The 15590-nt window shown below is 39.2% G+C and overlaps 2 protein-coding genes across 4 annotated transcripts in view; one reads left to right on the top strand and one right to left on the bottom strand.

Moving 5' to 3' along the window:
• Nucleotides 1-1457: 1457 nt before the first annotated feature.
• Nucleotides 1458-4659, bottom strand: LSM5 (LSM5 homolog, U6 small nuclear RNA and mRNA degradation associated). The gene is made up of 5 exons (XM_006201873.4): nucleotides 4523-4659; nucleotides 3263-3358; nucleotides 2937-2964; nucleotides 2113-2185; nucleotides 1458-1715 (listed from the first exon to the last, which is right to left on the bottom strand). Exons 1-5 carry the CDS (start codon nucleotides 4566-4568, stop codon nucleotides 1683-1685), a joined length of 276 nt encoding a protein of 91 aa, XP_006201935.1. The 5' UTR covers nucleotides 4569-4659; the 3' UTR covers nucleotides 1458-1682.
• Nucleotides 4660-12068: 7409 nt separating this feature from the next.
• Nucleotides 12069-15590, top strand: part of AVL9 (AVL9 cell migration associated) — a 46785-nt gene continuing 43263 nt past the window's right edge. For all 3 annotated transcript variants that reach the window (XR_012074367.1, XR_012074368.1, XM_072964707.1), the window contains exon 1: nucleotides 12069-12393. Coding sequence is in view for 1 of the 3 variants with exons in the window: in XM_072964707.1 (XP_072820808.1) it covers nucleotides 12301-12393 (93 nt within the window). In the remaining 2 variants the exon portion in view is untranslated. The remainder of the gene's footprint in view (nucleotides 12394-15590) is intronic.

Genomic DNA, 15590 nt, shown 5'->3' with positions numbered 1-15590 from the left:
AGGGTGGAAAGAGGGTGGTATTACATCATCTATGCTTCCTCCAAAGTGAAAAGTAACAGGAGGGAAAGTATTCCCCCCCTCCCTCCAACTAGGGTCAGAAGCAGTGGGGTGGGATAACAGGCTCCTACTGGCTCCTGAGGACCTACTGTTAAATCTTTGGGAAGTTTACAAGCCAGCTATTAAATCCATGGCAGCTTGAAATCAGCCACAGTAGGAGTACACTGTGAAAATCAAAAAATACTACAAATCAGTGCTTTGCTTTTTAGAAAATAAAGCTGTTGTTTCTTTTTAATTTGGAAATACTAAATTGAAGGTGGATTCAAGAGTTAAATGAAACAAAGAAAATATAAAGTACCAAAAAAAACATATAATCAGAGCAAAGAAGGTCTTTCTAAACCATGTGTTACGTCTATGGTTCTAACCATAGACAAAAGCCATAAAGGAGGAGACCAACACATGACTATATAAAAACACATTATTCATGCCAAAAATGTACCACTAGTAGGCAAACTATAAACTGGGGAAGTTATTGTAAAATGCATGATTAAGAGTAACCTATTAAGCATTTTTACAGATTAGTAAGAAAAAGAAAAGTATCTCAATGGCAAAAGCCTAATATAATTCACAAAATGCAAATGAGTTCAAAATTAATTTTTAAAAATTTAAACATACCAAGTTTTGCCCATTGCTATGGCAAAAAGAGAAGACAGAACATAGCCAGTGTTGCTAAGTATGTGAAGGGTACTATGAAAAATTACAACTATTTGTAGGGTGGCAAAAACTTTTCGCTGGCAACATGACAGTATTGACCCTTTGACCTTACACATTTGTGAATTAATTCTAAGAAAGGTAAAAATGTATAATGATTTAGTTAGATTACTGTGGCCAGTAATAAAGAAGAGGCTAAATAAGTTATAGTAAACCCATTTAATGAAATATTATGCACACATTAATGTTACTGAAATATCTGACATGGAAAGATGCCCACCATATAAATTTTAAAAGTCTTACAGGGAGGCTACAAAACAGTATATTCAGGAAAGCATGTTTTTGTAAAAATAAAATGTGTACTGAGAGTATACTGAGAAAGCCTAAGAGGATACACAGCAAAGTGTGATTACTATTCTCCTTTTTACTTTATCTGCATTTCTACAATGTGCATATATTATCTGTGTACTTTGCTTGTTTGTTTTTAACAGGAGTTAATGGAACTTGAGTTCAGTAGAAAAATCCTCATTTCAAAGCATCAGAGTTTGAATTTTGTAAGTAATCATTTCAGGTTTTTTAAATGCAAAAAAATCAAACCTCATCATCTTTTTTGGATCAATTTTTGTTTGAGAATCAAATGGTCATGTAAATGTGAAAGCAAATAAGCAAAAATTGACAGGAAAGCAATTGACAAAATAACTGCAAGCTTTGTTCCACTGGCTATTTCAGTATACTAAATACAATGATAGTAAGCCAAAAACACCTTTATTTTTGTCTTCAAAGAACAAACTTTTTTTCCCAAGATAATCATAACTAACTTACAAAAATGGGCATTTACAATGCATCTTCAAAGCATTTCCCTTTAACGGGAAGCTTGGCTTCACAGAATCCAAACATTAAAAGGTTAAAAAGAAATTCTATTTTGCTGTCATTATAAAACAAAACAGAATCTAGTGTAAGTCAAGGAAATCCATTCATACTTCGGGTCCTTCTCCTCCAGGAACTAGCTGCAAAGGAATAAAAAGTTTAATACCATCACTACTACATCATCTAAAAACCCCTACTGAGAGCTCTTCATTGACCAAAGCCACTTTTGCCTCTTTACCCCGCCCTCATATTCCCATTTTCTTCATGTCACTGCTGTTTACAATTCCAACATCATCACTTAATACTCAGTGTCTGAACAATGATTCTTGGTAAAATGATTAAAAAGCACAAGCAAAGTACTCTTAGGCCCAATGTCATCTTCAACAGCTTGGCTTTCAAGCCCTGACCACTAGAGCATCCCTTTCCCATCTGAAGCACCACTGGGCCATGAGCATTTAGTCAACCAAGTTAGTTCCGTAATCTGTGCCCCACAAACATGGCTTAACATCTAAATAAAACAGCTTTACTATGTCTTACCATTGTTATATTATTTCCATTTAGCAAAATTTGATCTAATTTAGTAATTCTTCTTCCTTCTGGTGTGATTTCGCTGAACAAATAGATTTAAAAAAAAGTCAGGATAAATAGTGATAATCAAAGCCAACATTTTGATCCCCCAAAGGTTAATTATTGCATATATAGGAACATGAGGTCAGGCAAATGTACCAACAGTGCAGAGACAAAGGTTATCCACTGGGTGAGGTACGCTCTTCCCCAAAGGCAGCTGAGTGGACTGACTGATCTAAGATCCGCATCCACTACGCCTGATCTTCATCTGAAAAGCTGAAACTTTGCCAAGGAGATCAAATGTGAAGTAAAATGTTTACAAACTTCCCTCTTTTTACTATTGTTTACTACTGATTCCTATCTACTATACCAATCTGTAAACAATTCAATTCTGAAAGCAGAGCTACTGGTTGCAATCTTTATAATTAATGTAACTGAGTCACCATTTATATTTTCTACTATATATGTTACAGAGTAATTAATTTAATTAAAAGCATTAAATGCTCTTATTATTAGTTCCTTTATTTGACCTGAGCCCTAAGATCCCTGGCTGCTTTTAATCCTTTACCTTAAAGCCTTGTCTCCACTAATTTCCTGGCAATTTAGTGACAATTACATTAAGGTAAAACCTTCCAATCCAATTTTACTAACATCAGTAGGTCAAATTTCTACTTTAGAGTAATTCAAACAGGCAGTGTTTTCTCAGCATTTTACTGACTCAACAGTAATAAAATTGTCTTAAATTAGAAAAAGATTTCCCCCTGCCCCATTCTTTAATTTTTAACACTACTCACAATTCTGTGACATCTTCCAGCACCATATCTGAAATTTGGTGTTAAGAAAATAAATATACAAGTTAAATTTACCCTGGATTGTGCCTTTGTTCAGTTTTAATTATAATATTGAACACAATGACTCAAATTCAAAATGCTTGTGATTGGTAGGAACTTCACATTCTTTCAGTACACACACCTCTTAAAACATTATCACAGTTTCCAAGAAAATTAATTTTTACTGTAGTAATCAGTAAGTACTATCTACAGTCTATTTCTTTTTTAAATATGAAAGAAAGACAGGCAGACTGAAGAAAAACCCATGCCACCACCTTTTAAAAGGATACTGACAAAGTCATCAAATCCCAGAAGTGTGCCAACAATCTCCTTATCACTCTTCATCACAATGTGAATTCTTGATCCTATACACTTGTCCACAAGTTCTATGGACATTTTTTTTTAAGGAAAAAAGGTTGGGGAGAAGAAGCAATGTTATTTTGCTCATTCATTGCTTCAAATACGTGAGAGCCTTATTACTTGCATATGGTGAAAGATAAGCCAGGGAAAGTACTCATAAGAACTTTGTATCTCACACTACACATCTCCGTTCAATCATCCCATTAACGGAAAAGTTTTCCCTGTTCTCCACTTACCCATCCTTTGTAGCAATTTATCACGGTTGCGGCTTAATACCACTTTAGATTATTTGATTAACATACGAACCCCCTCCAGACTCTAATCTCCATGAGAGCAGAGACCGTGGTTGTTTTTACTCATCACTGTATCTCCAATGGACACAGCCTGATGTACACTGGGCATTCAAAGAGTTTGTCCAACGAAGGAAAAAACTTTTCAGTCAAGGCCACAACCACTAACTCAATCCTTCAGATACAAAATATTAGGAAGAGAGAAACGTAACTGTCTTCACCAGAGATTCCTTCTTGTCACTACGTCCCCTCCACCCCCAAGAAGTCTATCCTCTGTACTCTCACAGCAGCTTGAACATCTCTTTAGCAGGCTCACCATTATCTGGTTTGTTTATTTGTCCGGTATCCTATCTCCTGCACTGGTTTGTATGCTATTTGAAGACAATGACCGTGATTTAAGAATAGTGCCCAGTCACGGTATCAAGTGCGCAGACGCGCCATAACTTTGTTGAATGAATGTATGACAAGTAGGACTAGTTTCCAGAGTCCTCGTTTAAGGCTCATTCCAGAACGCAGTGCCTCTCAGCCGGCCAGACAGACAACAGGTTCTAATCTGGGGGGTTTAAATGCCAGGTTGAGGAACGGGACTGCTACCCACTACTGTAAAGGCGAATTCAAACAAAGAAGGCCGACGACGCAGTCACTAACTGTGAGTCTTATCCGGTGACACTTAGGTTTAAGGAGTCAAAAGTCCCTGCCTCAAGAAGACCCTACCACGCCAAAGAAGAAACGTGGGCGGCCTGAGGCCATAGAGACTTGGAGCCTGGAAGAGAGACCCACAGAAAGCAAGCAACTGGTCCGATACATTTTCTAACACTTAACCAGAGGCTACGCTGCCCCGCGGTCCCCAACTCTTAAATTTCAGCTTCCCGCCCCAGCTCCCCACAGAACAACGATTACCTAGAGGGAGAAGCTGCGACGGGTTAGTGGTAGCGTTAGCCGCCATGGCTACGCCGGAAGTGGCCTGAGTCTATCGACGATGGGACGGCGAGTTTGAAAGAGCGCGCTTCCGCTTTCCACCCCGCCGCCCTCCAGAGTCTGGGCAGGCTCGACCAATCTGAGTCAGAGCGTGCGATCGGGCCAATCCACGTGGCCCGCCCCAGTCGCTTCTTTACCCGGGAGATCATGGGAAATATTTCTGTCTCCTGAAGGTTCTGCGGTCTCACAGGTAACTATCCCTTACAAGTTTCCAAGAGACGTTAAGTATATCCTGCCTTGTAAGTAAATGCTTTCTCTAACCTGAAAGACTTTGCAAAACGGAAACATTTGAGTCGTCTGATTTTCACCTGCCAAGTTATATCTCGTTTCAACCCAGGATCTTTCTACAGACAGGTATAAATAAATTTGTTTTTCCCGCCACCAATCATTATGTTGCAATTTTTGTTTAAAAAAAAAAAGAAAAGAAAAAAGAAAATAGGTGTTTTTTTTTTTTTGAAGTAATCTGCTTCCTTTACAGTTTCGGTGGATTGAAAACCCACAACCAGCATTTTTTAAAAAAACTTCTCTGGGCAGGGGAGGGGCTGTGGCTTAAAATATGTTTTCTTTTTATTTTCTGCTACTTTATTTAATTTATCATTCTCAATATTGTTATATCTGGGAATCTATTATAGACTTTGTATGCATTATTTCTTCCTCAGGTAACCACCGGATGTCACTCTATGTTAGTGAAATCACACTGAGAAAACCTTGATCCTTTTACACTTCTATTTTGAGTAGAGAAAGCAAACAAATTCAATGCCTTGGTCTATTTAATGTTTGTATGGAAGGAACTTACAGCCAAATAATTTAAACAGGACAGACCAGAAAGCATATCATTCATTCATACAATAAATACTTGTAAAGTACCCATCTTTCATTCATTGAACGAATACTTAGTTGCACACTGTCTAGCATTTTGTGGAGTTCACAACAGTGTAAGGAACAGAACTATAAGGTCTTCTGCCCTTATAGGAGCTAACGGATAAATGGGGGAGAAAGAAAACTAACAAACATTTTGTACAGGGCTCGTGAAATTTAATATGTAAAGCAAAAAGACTTTTCTTTTTTTTAATGGAGGTATGAGGAATTAAACCCAGGACTTTGGCACATACTAAGCATGCTCTCCACCACTGAGCTATACGCACCTCCACCCTTTTCAGGAAGCTTCAATTATCCTAGAGAAGTAGGTATGATTTAAGGCAAACATCAGTGAGGAGGTTCAGAAGCCCTTGAGTTCAGGTGGGCCCTTGAGTTCAAAGCCAACTAGGGTTCAGCCTCCTTCTAAATACTAAGCCAATCCTGGCTTTTTTGCATTTCATAAATATTGAGTACCTACTATGTGCCAGGAAACTTATGAATACACTTACTCCTAATCTTTATGACTATCCTTTGAAACAGGTGTTGGGATAAAGTTCCTCATACTCAGAGAGGTTAAAATAATTTGCCCATTGGCCTCACAGATAGCTTGGAAATCTTTGCAAAGGAGTCTAGTCTTGGTGAATAAAAATTGGATAGGCAGAAAGGGGACAGGAGCAGCATTTTAAGTAGAGGGAATACTATGTGCAATTAGCATGTGCTCTCCTCTGAACATCTCTTGCTGCACTTGAATTTAAATCTTACATACTTCCTCTGACTTTGGCATAAGATCCTTCCCTTTCTAAATACCTTCCTTTAATAACCCCAGTCCTTAGTGATTTTACTTTGTTGCATTTAGGATGTTCTGCCTTTAAGTTCTCATAAATCCCATTCATCCTTCAAAACCCTCTTCAAATGTGACCACCTTTGTGAAGCTTCTCTGACTTGCAGACTTGGGCTCTCCCATCATCCTGCAACAGTGCTAATAGCCCACAGAATACTCTCAGAGTATTCTCTTATAATTATCTACCCAGTGGAATAAAACCCAACCTACCACACGCAACCCCTGCAAAAATTGTGGGTTCCTCAAAGTTAATTTTGGGAAGAAGTACAGTGATTAAATACATTAGTTCTGAAGTTAAATTACTTTGATTCAAATCTCATCTCCACCACAATTCCTTCTAGTTATTTGACCTGGGTTGAGCAAGCTATTCAACCTTTCTAAGTCTCAATTTACCCATTGGAAAAAATAAGGATAATAGTATCTACTTATAGGATTATTGTGAAGATTAGGTAAGATAATTCATGAAAAGTGGTTAGCAGAGGACTGGCACATAGGGCCTACTCATTACATGTGAGCTATTATTACTTATTTATCTTTGTTTCCTAATATTTCACATGATGGTTGGCTTAGAGTAGATGCTGGTTTCACGTTTATCATATTTTTAAAGACATAAGCCACTTAAAGGCAGAATTCTGTTACCAGAAAACTGAGTTTGCCTCTTGGTGGGTGTGTAGCCAAAAGACACAACCAAGCCAAAGATCTAGAGAAGGAAGAATTTATTACCTGGGGCAAGGAAGGCGAATACCAGGGATCTTTCCCAAAACAGCATCTCTCCAAACCCCAAAACTAGGGAAGTTTTAAGCAAAAGGTACATGCATATTGGTGAAGGGGCCTGAGCAGAGAATTTAGCAAAGAATTGGGGCAAAGGTTGACAGAGCCAAAGCTTTAGTCGCTTTAGTCGACTGAAGGCACGAGGGTCAGAAAAGTTCATCTTAGGTTCCAGTTGATCTGGTGGTTGAGTGCTTGAGCGGTGTTGAAATTCGGCAAAAAAGCTTGAGAAAGTGCTTCAGGCTAATTTTTATCCTTTAAACAGAACTGGGAGTCTTTATGACTGATTTATTATCTTTGCTATTATTACTTCTCTTGCCTAATAACAATCATTCATTCTTCTGTTCCCTTAAGATGTTACTGAGACCTGTTCAAGGGCGAGCATTGTGGTGGCCAGGCTTAGGTCACAAAACAGTTTAGGCCTAAAGTAGCTTCTCTTATGTCAAAAATCTATAATAAGGAATAATATCCTACTGTATAGCACCGGGAACTATATTCAATACCTTACAGAAGGTAAGACTACAGAAAGGAATATGTGTGTGTGTGTGTGTGTGTGTGTGTGTGTGTGTGACTGAACACAAGTTCACGTGCCGGACGTGCTGCCGAAAGACCGGCCCCATCCCTGACGAGCCAAATAACTCAGGGATAGGGTCTTGGAGCTTAGAAGAAAAGAGACAGATTTATTGCTTTGCTGGGCAAAGAGGACTTACAGCAGGCTAGTGCCTTCAACGCTGTGAGCCCCTGCTTAGGAATGGGGTAGGGTGATTATATAGCCACAGCTTAAACAATAAAGCATTGATAACAATCAACAGAATTATTTTCCCATCAGAAGACTTAGAATGGCGTAATGATGCCTCCAGGTGACCAATTCTATAGAGGCTAGCAGTTGTCACTTTTTTAATCTTTATCTCGTAAGCATCCAAGGCATGGTCTTCTTGGTATTTAGCTTACTTTGTAAGGCTACCGTTCTGTGACCTCCCTGGAGAACAACTCAGAAACCAAGTATGATTATTGCTTTCAATTACTGGAATAAAGCAGAAATAGTAAAATTGTTGCTGAATCCAAACTTGTTCTGCTCGCCGCACGACAGGCCAATAAATCGGGAGACAAGGTGTTGGGGCAAGGAATAGTGACTTTATTCAGAAAGCCGGCAGACCGAGAGGAAAGCTGACTAATGTCTTGGAGAACCATCCTGCTCTAGTCAGGATACAGGCTCCTTTTATACAAAAATAAGGGAGCAGGAGGGAAAATAAGGGAGGGGGTGTGGTTGATTGCTGTAATCTTCCTGCTGCAGGCATTCTTTGTTCTTGCAGCCATGCCCCTGGGCTAGGTCATGGTGTCCCTGTAAACCTCCAACAAAACAAAGGTTATTCTCTACAACAAAACTAATAGATTTAGTTTTAACAATGGGTCTGGAACTGTGAGTAGCAACCAGTCAGTCAGATTAGTCGACCGTTTTAAGGGCAAGCATAAGAGTAAGCAATCTGTTAGCCTAATGTGACCATTTTATTAATCCTCCTTCAGTTGCATCATGAGGCCAAACAATCCGAAACGTCAAGAGTTTGGAGCAGAGAAACGTTTACTGTAGAGCCAAGCAAGAACAGGTAGCTCATGTCTGAAAACCCCGAACTCCCTGAAGATTTTCGGGGAAAAGTCTTTACAGACAAAATTTGGGGTGAGGACAGCAGGGTGTGTGACTTTCTTCTGATTGGTTGGTGCTGAGGTAACAGGGCAGTGTTCCAGAAATCCTGTGCTCAGCCTGAAGTTGCCTCCCCACCTGGGTGGGGGCCTTTATTCCTGCCAAAGAACTCAAAAGATATTATGTATATTTTTTGAGAGGGAACCAGGACCCTGCCCCAAGGCTGTACTATTGTTTCTTGACTTTTCCTTTCTTGCCTCTGCACTCTGTCCCTTCCCTGAGGGAACTATTTGAATCTGCCCCTTGGAACTCAAGAATGTACCAGGGAGGACCCTACATGTTCTTACTCTTTCATATGTATAAATGAGTCACTATGTTGTACACCAGAAATTAACACAACACTGTAAATCAACTATATTTCAATAAGAAAAATTTTTTTCATGAAAAAAAAATCTATATCTGGTTCTTTTACTCCCAGGACCCCCCTACCCTATCTGCTTACAATTTCTTTTTTTCTTTCTTCTTTTTTCTTTCTTTGTTGTTGTTCTTTTTTTTTTTTTTTTTGAATGTTTATTTATTTTTATTTATTTACTTTCTGGGGGGAGGTAATCAGGTTTCCTTTTTTTTTTTTTTTTTAATTTTGATGGAGGTACCAGAGATTTTTTTCTTTTGATGGAGGTACCAGGGATTGAACTCAGGACCTTGTGCATGCTATACCCTCCCTACCTCTATTTCTTTAATGCACTTTGCCTATCACAGTTCCAGGTGTACTATAATGTCTAATGTTCTTTAAATTGATTCTTATTCTATTTCACTCATATTCCTTAACAACCTCTTTAAATCTTAATATGATGCCAAAGACAAATGCCAAATTTCTTTGTGAAGCCCTTTTCTGTTGCTGTTTGATGAAAATAAAACAAGAATTGAGTCTTCATGTTTTATTTTCATCATACCATAATGAGAGTAGGGACTAAATTCAAAGCACTGTTGCTACCTGGTAGAGTTTAAAATTCAGAAAAATATGCTTTAACAAAGTCAAAATTCATTAGAAGAACAAAATTAACATTGGCAATATTCAATACTATTGAAGAAGAGTAAAGAAAGTCTCTTTAAATTCTAAAAAAGGAGATATAATTCATTTACACAGTAGGGTTAATGGAGATTGCAGGAAGGGAATGGTTTTATTTTATTGCATTCTTTCCTGAGGCAAGACACAAAATGAAACAACAGGCCAATTCCAGATGGAGAGCTCATTTTTAATGAATTTAAAACAATATCTTAGCTCTATGTCTCCAGAGTTTTTCTCCTGTTAGCTCTAACAGAGCTGACAAAATAGAATTTGTAATTCATCATAAAATACATGTAACTAAAAAAGGCTCTTCAATGTATTGTGTGTTCAGAAAAGCATTTTAAATTTTTTCCCTGGCGTTAAATGTCATCATAAAAATACAACCCAAAGAGGGGAGAGTATAGCTCAGTGGTAGAGCACATGCTTAGTATGCAGGAGGTCCTGCATTCAATCCCCAGTACCTCCATTAAAATAAATAAGTAAACCCAATTATCTACCCCTTAAAAAACATTTTTTTAAATACAAGCAAATAATATTTCAAAATAATGTTCAGAAAGGATTCCATTATCTCAGATTGCTATTTCCAATCTTAATCATCTTTTTCTAATACTTTTTAAAATAAAGAACATTATAAACATCTTGTTAATGAATTTATTTTATATTAATACAACTCATTAAAAACGAATGTAAAAGTTGTTATTCTAAACTGTTAAATGAACTGGTCTGTATTATTAGACATAGAAAAAATTCTGGAAATCCCCTTGCTTATTTTGTCTCCCAATTTTCCCTGTAACAGATCTTCTTTGTTTATATCATTATTTTAACCGACATATTTTTATTTCAGTAGTTTATTTTAATGACATATTTTTAAACATTTAAGCAGCATAAAAGTTATGAATAAATTATTTAATCTTAGTTGGAGGCCCTAGGATGCAAAATGACACAGATTTTTACAAAGCTGTTACTGGGGTCTTCTGCACAATGAATTAAGCAATCAGCATTCACTGTAGATGCAGAGTTCTGATATGCCCTACCCTTATATCTTTTTAAAAAGATATTCAATTACACTTTAGTTTTAGCTATGCCAATTGTGGAAAATGTCAAGGCAGACAAAAGAAAACAGTAACATGTTCTGTATACATGGAATAATAAAGTTTCACACACATTTCTGCACCAAGGCCAAGAATTTTATAATACAGAAAAGAAACAGTAGCAACATTCTGAAAAATTTCTACAGTATTTTTATTAGCATTAAAATAATTCTACTGAGGGGAGAGAGGTATAGCTCAGTGACAGAGCATGAGCTTGACATGCATGAAAAAAGTTCTACTGAATCATAGAAAGTAGATTATAAAAAGTTTACTGTTTTTCTCAGTTATCCTTAGATTAGAATGCGGGTCCTTAAATTTCAAAGCTGGAAGTAGAAGTATTAATTGCTAAAGTTGTCTAAACTGAGATGTGCAACTTGTAACGGTAAACTTCACAGCCAGTTAGTCTAAGACTTGCGAAAACTATTTGAAATAGTCACCTATCCTTTAGATTTATCCCCAGACTGCCCTGGATAAGACTTGTTAAACCTATCAGTATTTCCATTATTCACTTTAAATTGACACAGAATGAGATTCAATGGTTCTTTTGAAAAAATTGAACTAGTACAGTCAGTAAGGAAATAAAATACCCTGGTGATAACAGACCCCATATATTTTGTGCTGACTAGAGTACTAAACCCAGAAAAATGGAGAATGGATATGTTTTTTAAAATAGCAGGACTAGAATAATCATTTTACAGGTCTCTCCGTAAATTTCCTTTCTTTTCAACGGTATTCTGCTTCAGGCCTTAAAACGCTTCCACACTCCTATATATAATATTTAAATAAGGGGGAAAAAACCTAGAACGAAGTACAAGCGAAACCCTGGGTAAGTAGTGATTTGAAGGTTTGAATACACAACTACAGAGCCTCACCAACAGTCCTCCCTGTTACCAAAATTTAAGAGTAAATGGCAGAGAAACCCTAGGCCAGAGCGGCGAAGGAGAGAGTGAAGGAACTGGATACTCGGAAAGTGAACCAAAAATAGGAAGGAACGCTGAGGAAAGAGGTGGGGAGGGACCAAGATTCTGAGGAGGAGAAAGCGAGGGCAGAGGAGGCGGAATCGTCGCGCGGGGAAGCGGTGACCAGGGACAGGTGTGCCGAGCCGCCCCACCGGGCCCCGCCCACCCCGGCGGCGCTCCGCCCCTCAGCTCCCTCCGGGTCCTGCCTAGTCCCGCCTCGCCGGCGGCGGCCGCCGCATCAGGTGACGGCCCGGAAGCAGCGGAAGCGGATGAGGGAAGCGCGGCCGCGGCCCGCGGGGCGGCGCAGAGCTGCAGCAGCCTCGGCCTCATCCCGGCCCCCGGCGCGGTCCTCATGCGGCGCCCTCCCTGACGCCTGAAATCCGCCGCTCGCCATCCTCCTGGGGATCACTGGCTTGCCCGGCCCGCCGCTCTTTGCGGTTGACGTCGTCGTGGTGCGGGCCTGAGGCGGCTGCCCATGGAGAAGGCGGGGCGGGGCGGCGATGGCGCCACTCGGGGGCCCGTACTGCACATCGTGGTGGTCGGCTTTCACCACAAGAAGGGCTGCCAGGTGAGGAAGGGGCCCGAGCCCGCCCCCGGCCGTTCGGGCGTTCGCGCGCCCCGGGCACGCACTCCCCTTGGCTCTGTGGGGCCCTCCCTACAGAGCCCGCGACCCTTTGCCCCTGAACTTGGCTCCTTTCTCTAGCTCCGCGCAGTTGCCCCACCTGAAGCCCACCCCCACGCTCCCTTTCTCCTGCCCTTGAAAATTGTATCTTGAGCGGCGGAGGAGCTATGTGTCGCTATGTTGGTAGATATTTATTAGATTCTTTGGTGGTGTGGTAGGAAGGTCAGCCACTCTTCCCCATCCATCTCTGTCTCCGTTGACTTTCTGGGTGTCCACCTGTAGTGGGATCCTTTAGAAAAATTCAGCACCTGGGCAGCGTTTTCAAGGTAATGAGCTGTGGGCTTCCACACGAGTGCCTCAGGTTGGTTGAAGCACATGCGGCGCCGTGGGAAAATCCACTTCCTTTGTTTATCTGTGTATGGAAGCCCTAGAACCCGTCGTGTTAGGTGGTGTGTTGACTCCGCCTCCCTTCCTATTGGGCCTTGGTGTTGCTATTTGATCTTGTTCAGATCCTGCCTTTTTGTGAGAGATTGACCTCTCCAGCTCAGTTGTAATGAAAGTGTTATTTACCGAGCAAAGAAATGTGCAACTACAAAGTCAGTTTTAAGCTTCTTAACTGAAATGGTGAACGAGAACAATACGACATTTGTAATCTATGTATTGAAGGCAAGGAAACAAAGATGGAAACAGGATTGTTTAATGAGAGCAAACACTGGAAGGCAATGATGTCATAATGTGCTAGTGAACAGTAAATTGAAATGCTTACAGTGTTAAAAATACCGATTGCTATCATTAGGTCATGCAGCATTTTGTTTCTTGCGTTTCACAGAAAATAACATTTTACAGGACTTTTATTGACAAAATTTAAGTTCGTTAGAGAATGATAACAGAAAAGTGAAAGAAAGATGAAGGGAGTGTTGAAAGGATAGTTGTGTTTGTATGTGTTTTAAAGACTGCTTAACTTTAAAATGTATCATATTCCTTGTCCCTCAGGTAAAAATGGCATAGAAAGATACCAAGGAGGAAGTGGCATTATTCAGTGTGGTATTTTAAAAAATTCCAAGCAGGAGCAGTAGAATAAAATTTTTTTAATGTGGCCCTATATTTAGAGGTAAGAAAATAGACATTTGAGATTATTATACCATGGCATGTAAATACAGTGTTCACTAGATTTTTAATACTTTTAAACTTCACATTTTTGATGTTAGTTGTCATTTCATAACTTATCTTGTGAATATGGGTGAAATAACTGACACTTGGAGGAAGTAAAACCATCTTGGTGGAGTCAGAATTGTCTCAGCACCAAGTTTGTTCACTCAGCTGAGCCACGTGGTATCTCGGAGTCTTTTAGGGTAAACTAAACTGAATGGAATGTTTAATGGCAAAAAAGAAGGAAATAATGGTAGGAAATAGAGTACAATCTCTTAATATTTGCTGTCATCTAGAGTCAAGATTAATTATTATGTGTTCTGCCTGTCTTATTGGCAAAAGTAATATGATACATTTTCCTAGAAGAGAAACATGATTTATGAAACAAATGTAATGCTGCTTAGGAATTAAAAAACACTGAACAACGGATTGTAAGATGAAGCAGCACCCTGGGTGTCATACCCTTTCTCTGGATTTGCCTGGGTTTTGGTTTCAGCACTAAGGTAAAGGTGACTAGTTTTTGTAAAATGAACATCATGTTGGGTGAGAGTTGGGAGATCTGGATGATGTCCTGGCTTAACTGCTCCGTGACCTCCAGCAAGTCCAAATTGAGTAATTTTTTCTGTACTTCATTTTCCTCTACCAGATTTCTTCATGAGAATTGTAGACCTGGTAGGGATCTTTAGAGATCCACTCCACCTCCCTTAAATTTACAGATGAGTAAACTGAAACCTAGAAAGGTTCAGTGACTTAAGCATACTTACGCAGCTAGTTAGTGGTAAAAAAGAATTTGTTTAGAAAAGCTATGCAACATTGGGAAAGAGACCTCAATATAGAACTGGACATGATTCTGAATACAAAGGGAAGTGAGAATTTATAGCCAAGGAGCACAGTGGGGGCCAGTGGATGAAAAGCTAGTACATCGGGGTAAAGGGGGTTTCTAGCTAAACCCATCTAAGAGGATTCTTGCTAAAATTAGATGATGCAGAAATGAACACAGAAGTCCAAAAGTCAGGGCCTAATTGAGAAGAGTTCAGAGCTGCCTGACTTAAGTTTGGTAAGGAGAGCCTCTTTGTTAGTACTAACATTGAAGGTCAGATATCCCGAGTGTTCATAACTGCATCTCTTAGTAGCACTTTTAGATTGTAGAATTGAAAATTACATGCCGTGTGTGTGTATGTTTATATACATATATACACACACACACACACATATATATATATATATATGTATTTGTAATCCACGAGGTGCTTCACAGAGACAGACAATTATTTTTGGATACATATACTTGTTGGTTGTTCACCTAGGTTGCTGATAGAGTGGAAGAGAATGCAGAGGATTCTGCCACAGTGCAATGAAAGATGAGAAATCTATTATTGTTTATGTTCTTACCACTGACTGAAAGAAAACAAGCCTTTTAAGATTATACTTAACCTCATAGCAGAAAAGGAAGAGCTAAGAACCTGGTTTTGCAAATCAAATAAGAATTTGTTACAGCTTGTTAAAGTCAAAATGCAGTGATCAAGAAAGTGATTTTTAGATCTAGTGCATATTCTGTAGCTTTTGCAAGACTCAAAACACTTATATTTTAGAGAAACAGAATAATTACTGTTTCTCAAAAATGTTGGCTTATTAGTAATCTGTTATTTTCCTGTTACTCTTCTGGTGGAGGTTGGTTGGAGAGATGAGACTGATTTCTGGACTCTAAAGAGACTTAAGGATGGATGAGCTGATAACCTGAAAAACTTCTTTGAAACCCTCTGGTAGTAGTCGGGTTGTGTCTAGGGGCTGCTAACATAGCTACTCCACTCAGACAACAGAGCACATGAATGAAAAGGCTCTCACTGAGCTGGCTGATGAAATTGACAAGTGAATGCAGTCAAAACAAACTTGCTGGAGACAATTTGTATTAATTCATGGTAGTTCATCCAGCTGGAACAGGATGTTCAACTGAGGTATAATGATGGGAAAATAGTTTGTTCAGCTCTCTCATT

Source organism: Vicugna pacos, chromosome 7 (genome assembly GCF_048564905.1).
Source record: "Vicugna pacos chromosome 7, VicPac4, whole genome shotgun sequence".
NCBI classification, from domain to species: Eukaryota; Metazoa; Chordata; class Mammalia; order Artiodactyla; family Camelidae; genus Vicugna; species Vicugna pacos.
Note: the sequence above shows the minus strand (reverse complement) of the source record. Positions and strands in the feature narration are given on the sequence as shown.

Excerpts from the sequence above, each read along its gene's own strand:
- LSM5 (XM_006201873.4), bottom strand. The coding sequence starts at position 4,568 with ATGGCGGCTAACGCTACCACTAACCCGTCGCAGCTTCTCCCTCTAG. Across the intron at positions 3,359-4,522 it reads GTCGCAGCTTCTCCCTCTAG|AACTTGTGGACAAGTGTATA; the intron begins GTAATCGTTGTT and ends AAATGTCCATAG. Across the intron at positions 1,716-2,112 it reads ATGGAAATAATATAACAATG|CTAGTTCCTGGAGGAGAAGG; the intron begins GTAAGACATAGT and ends ATTCCTTTGCAG.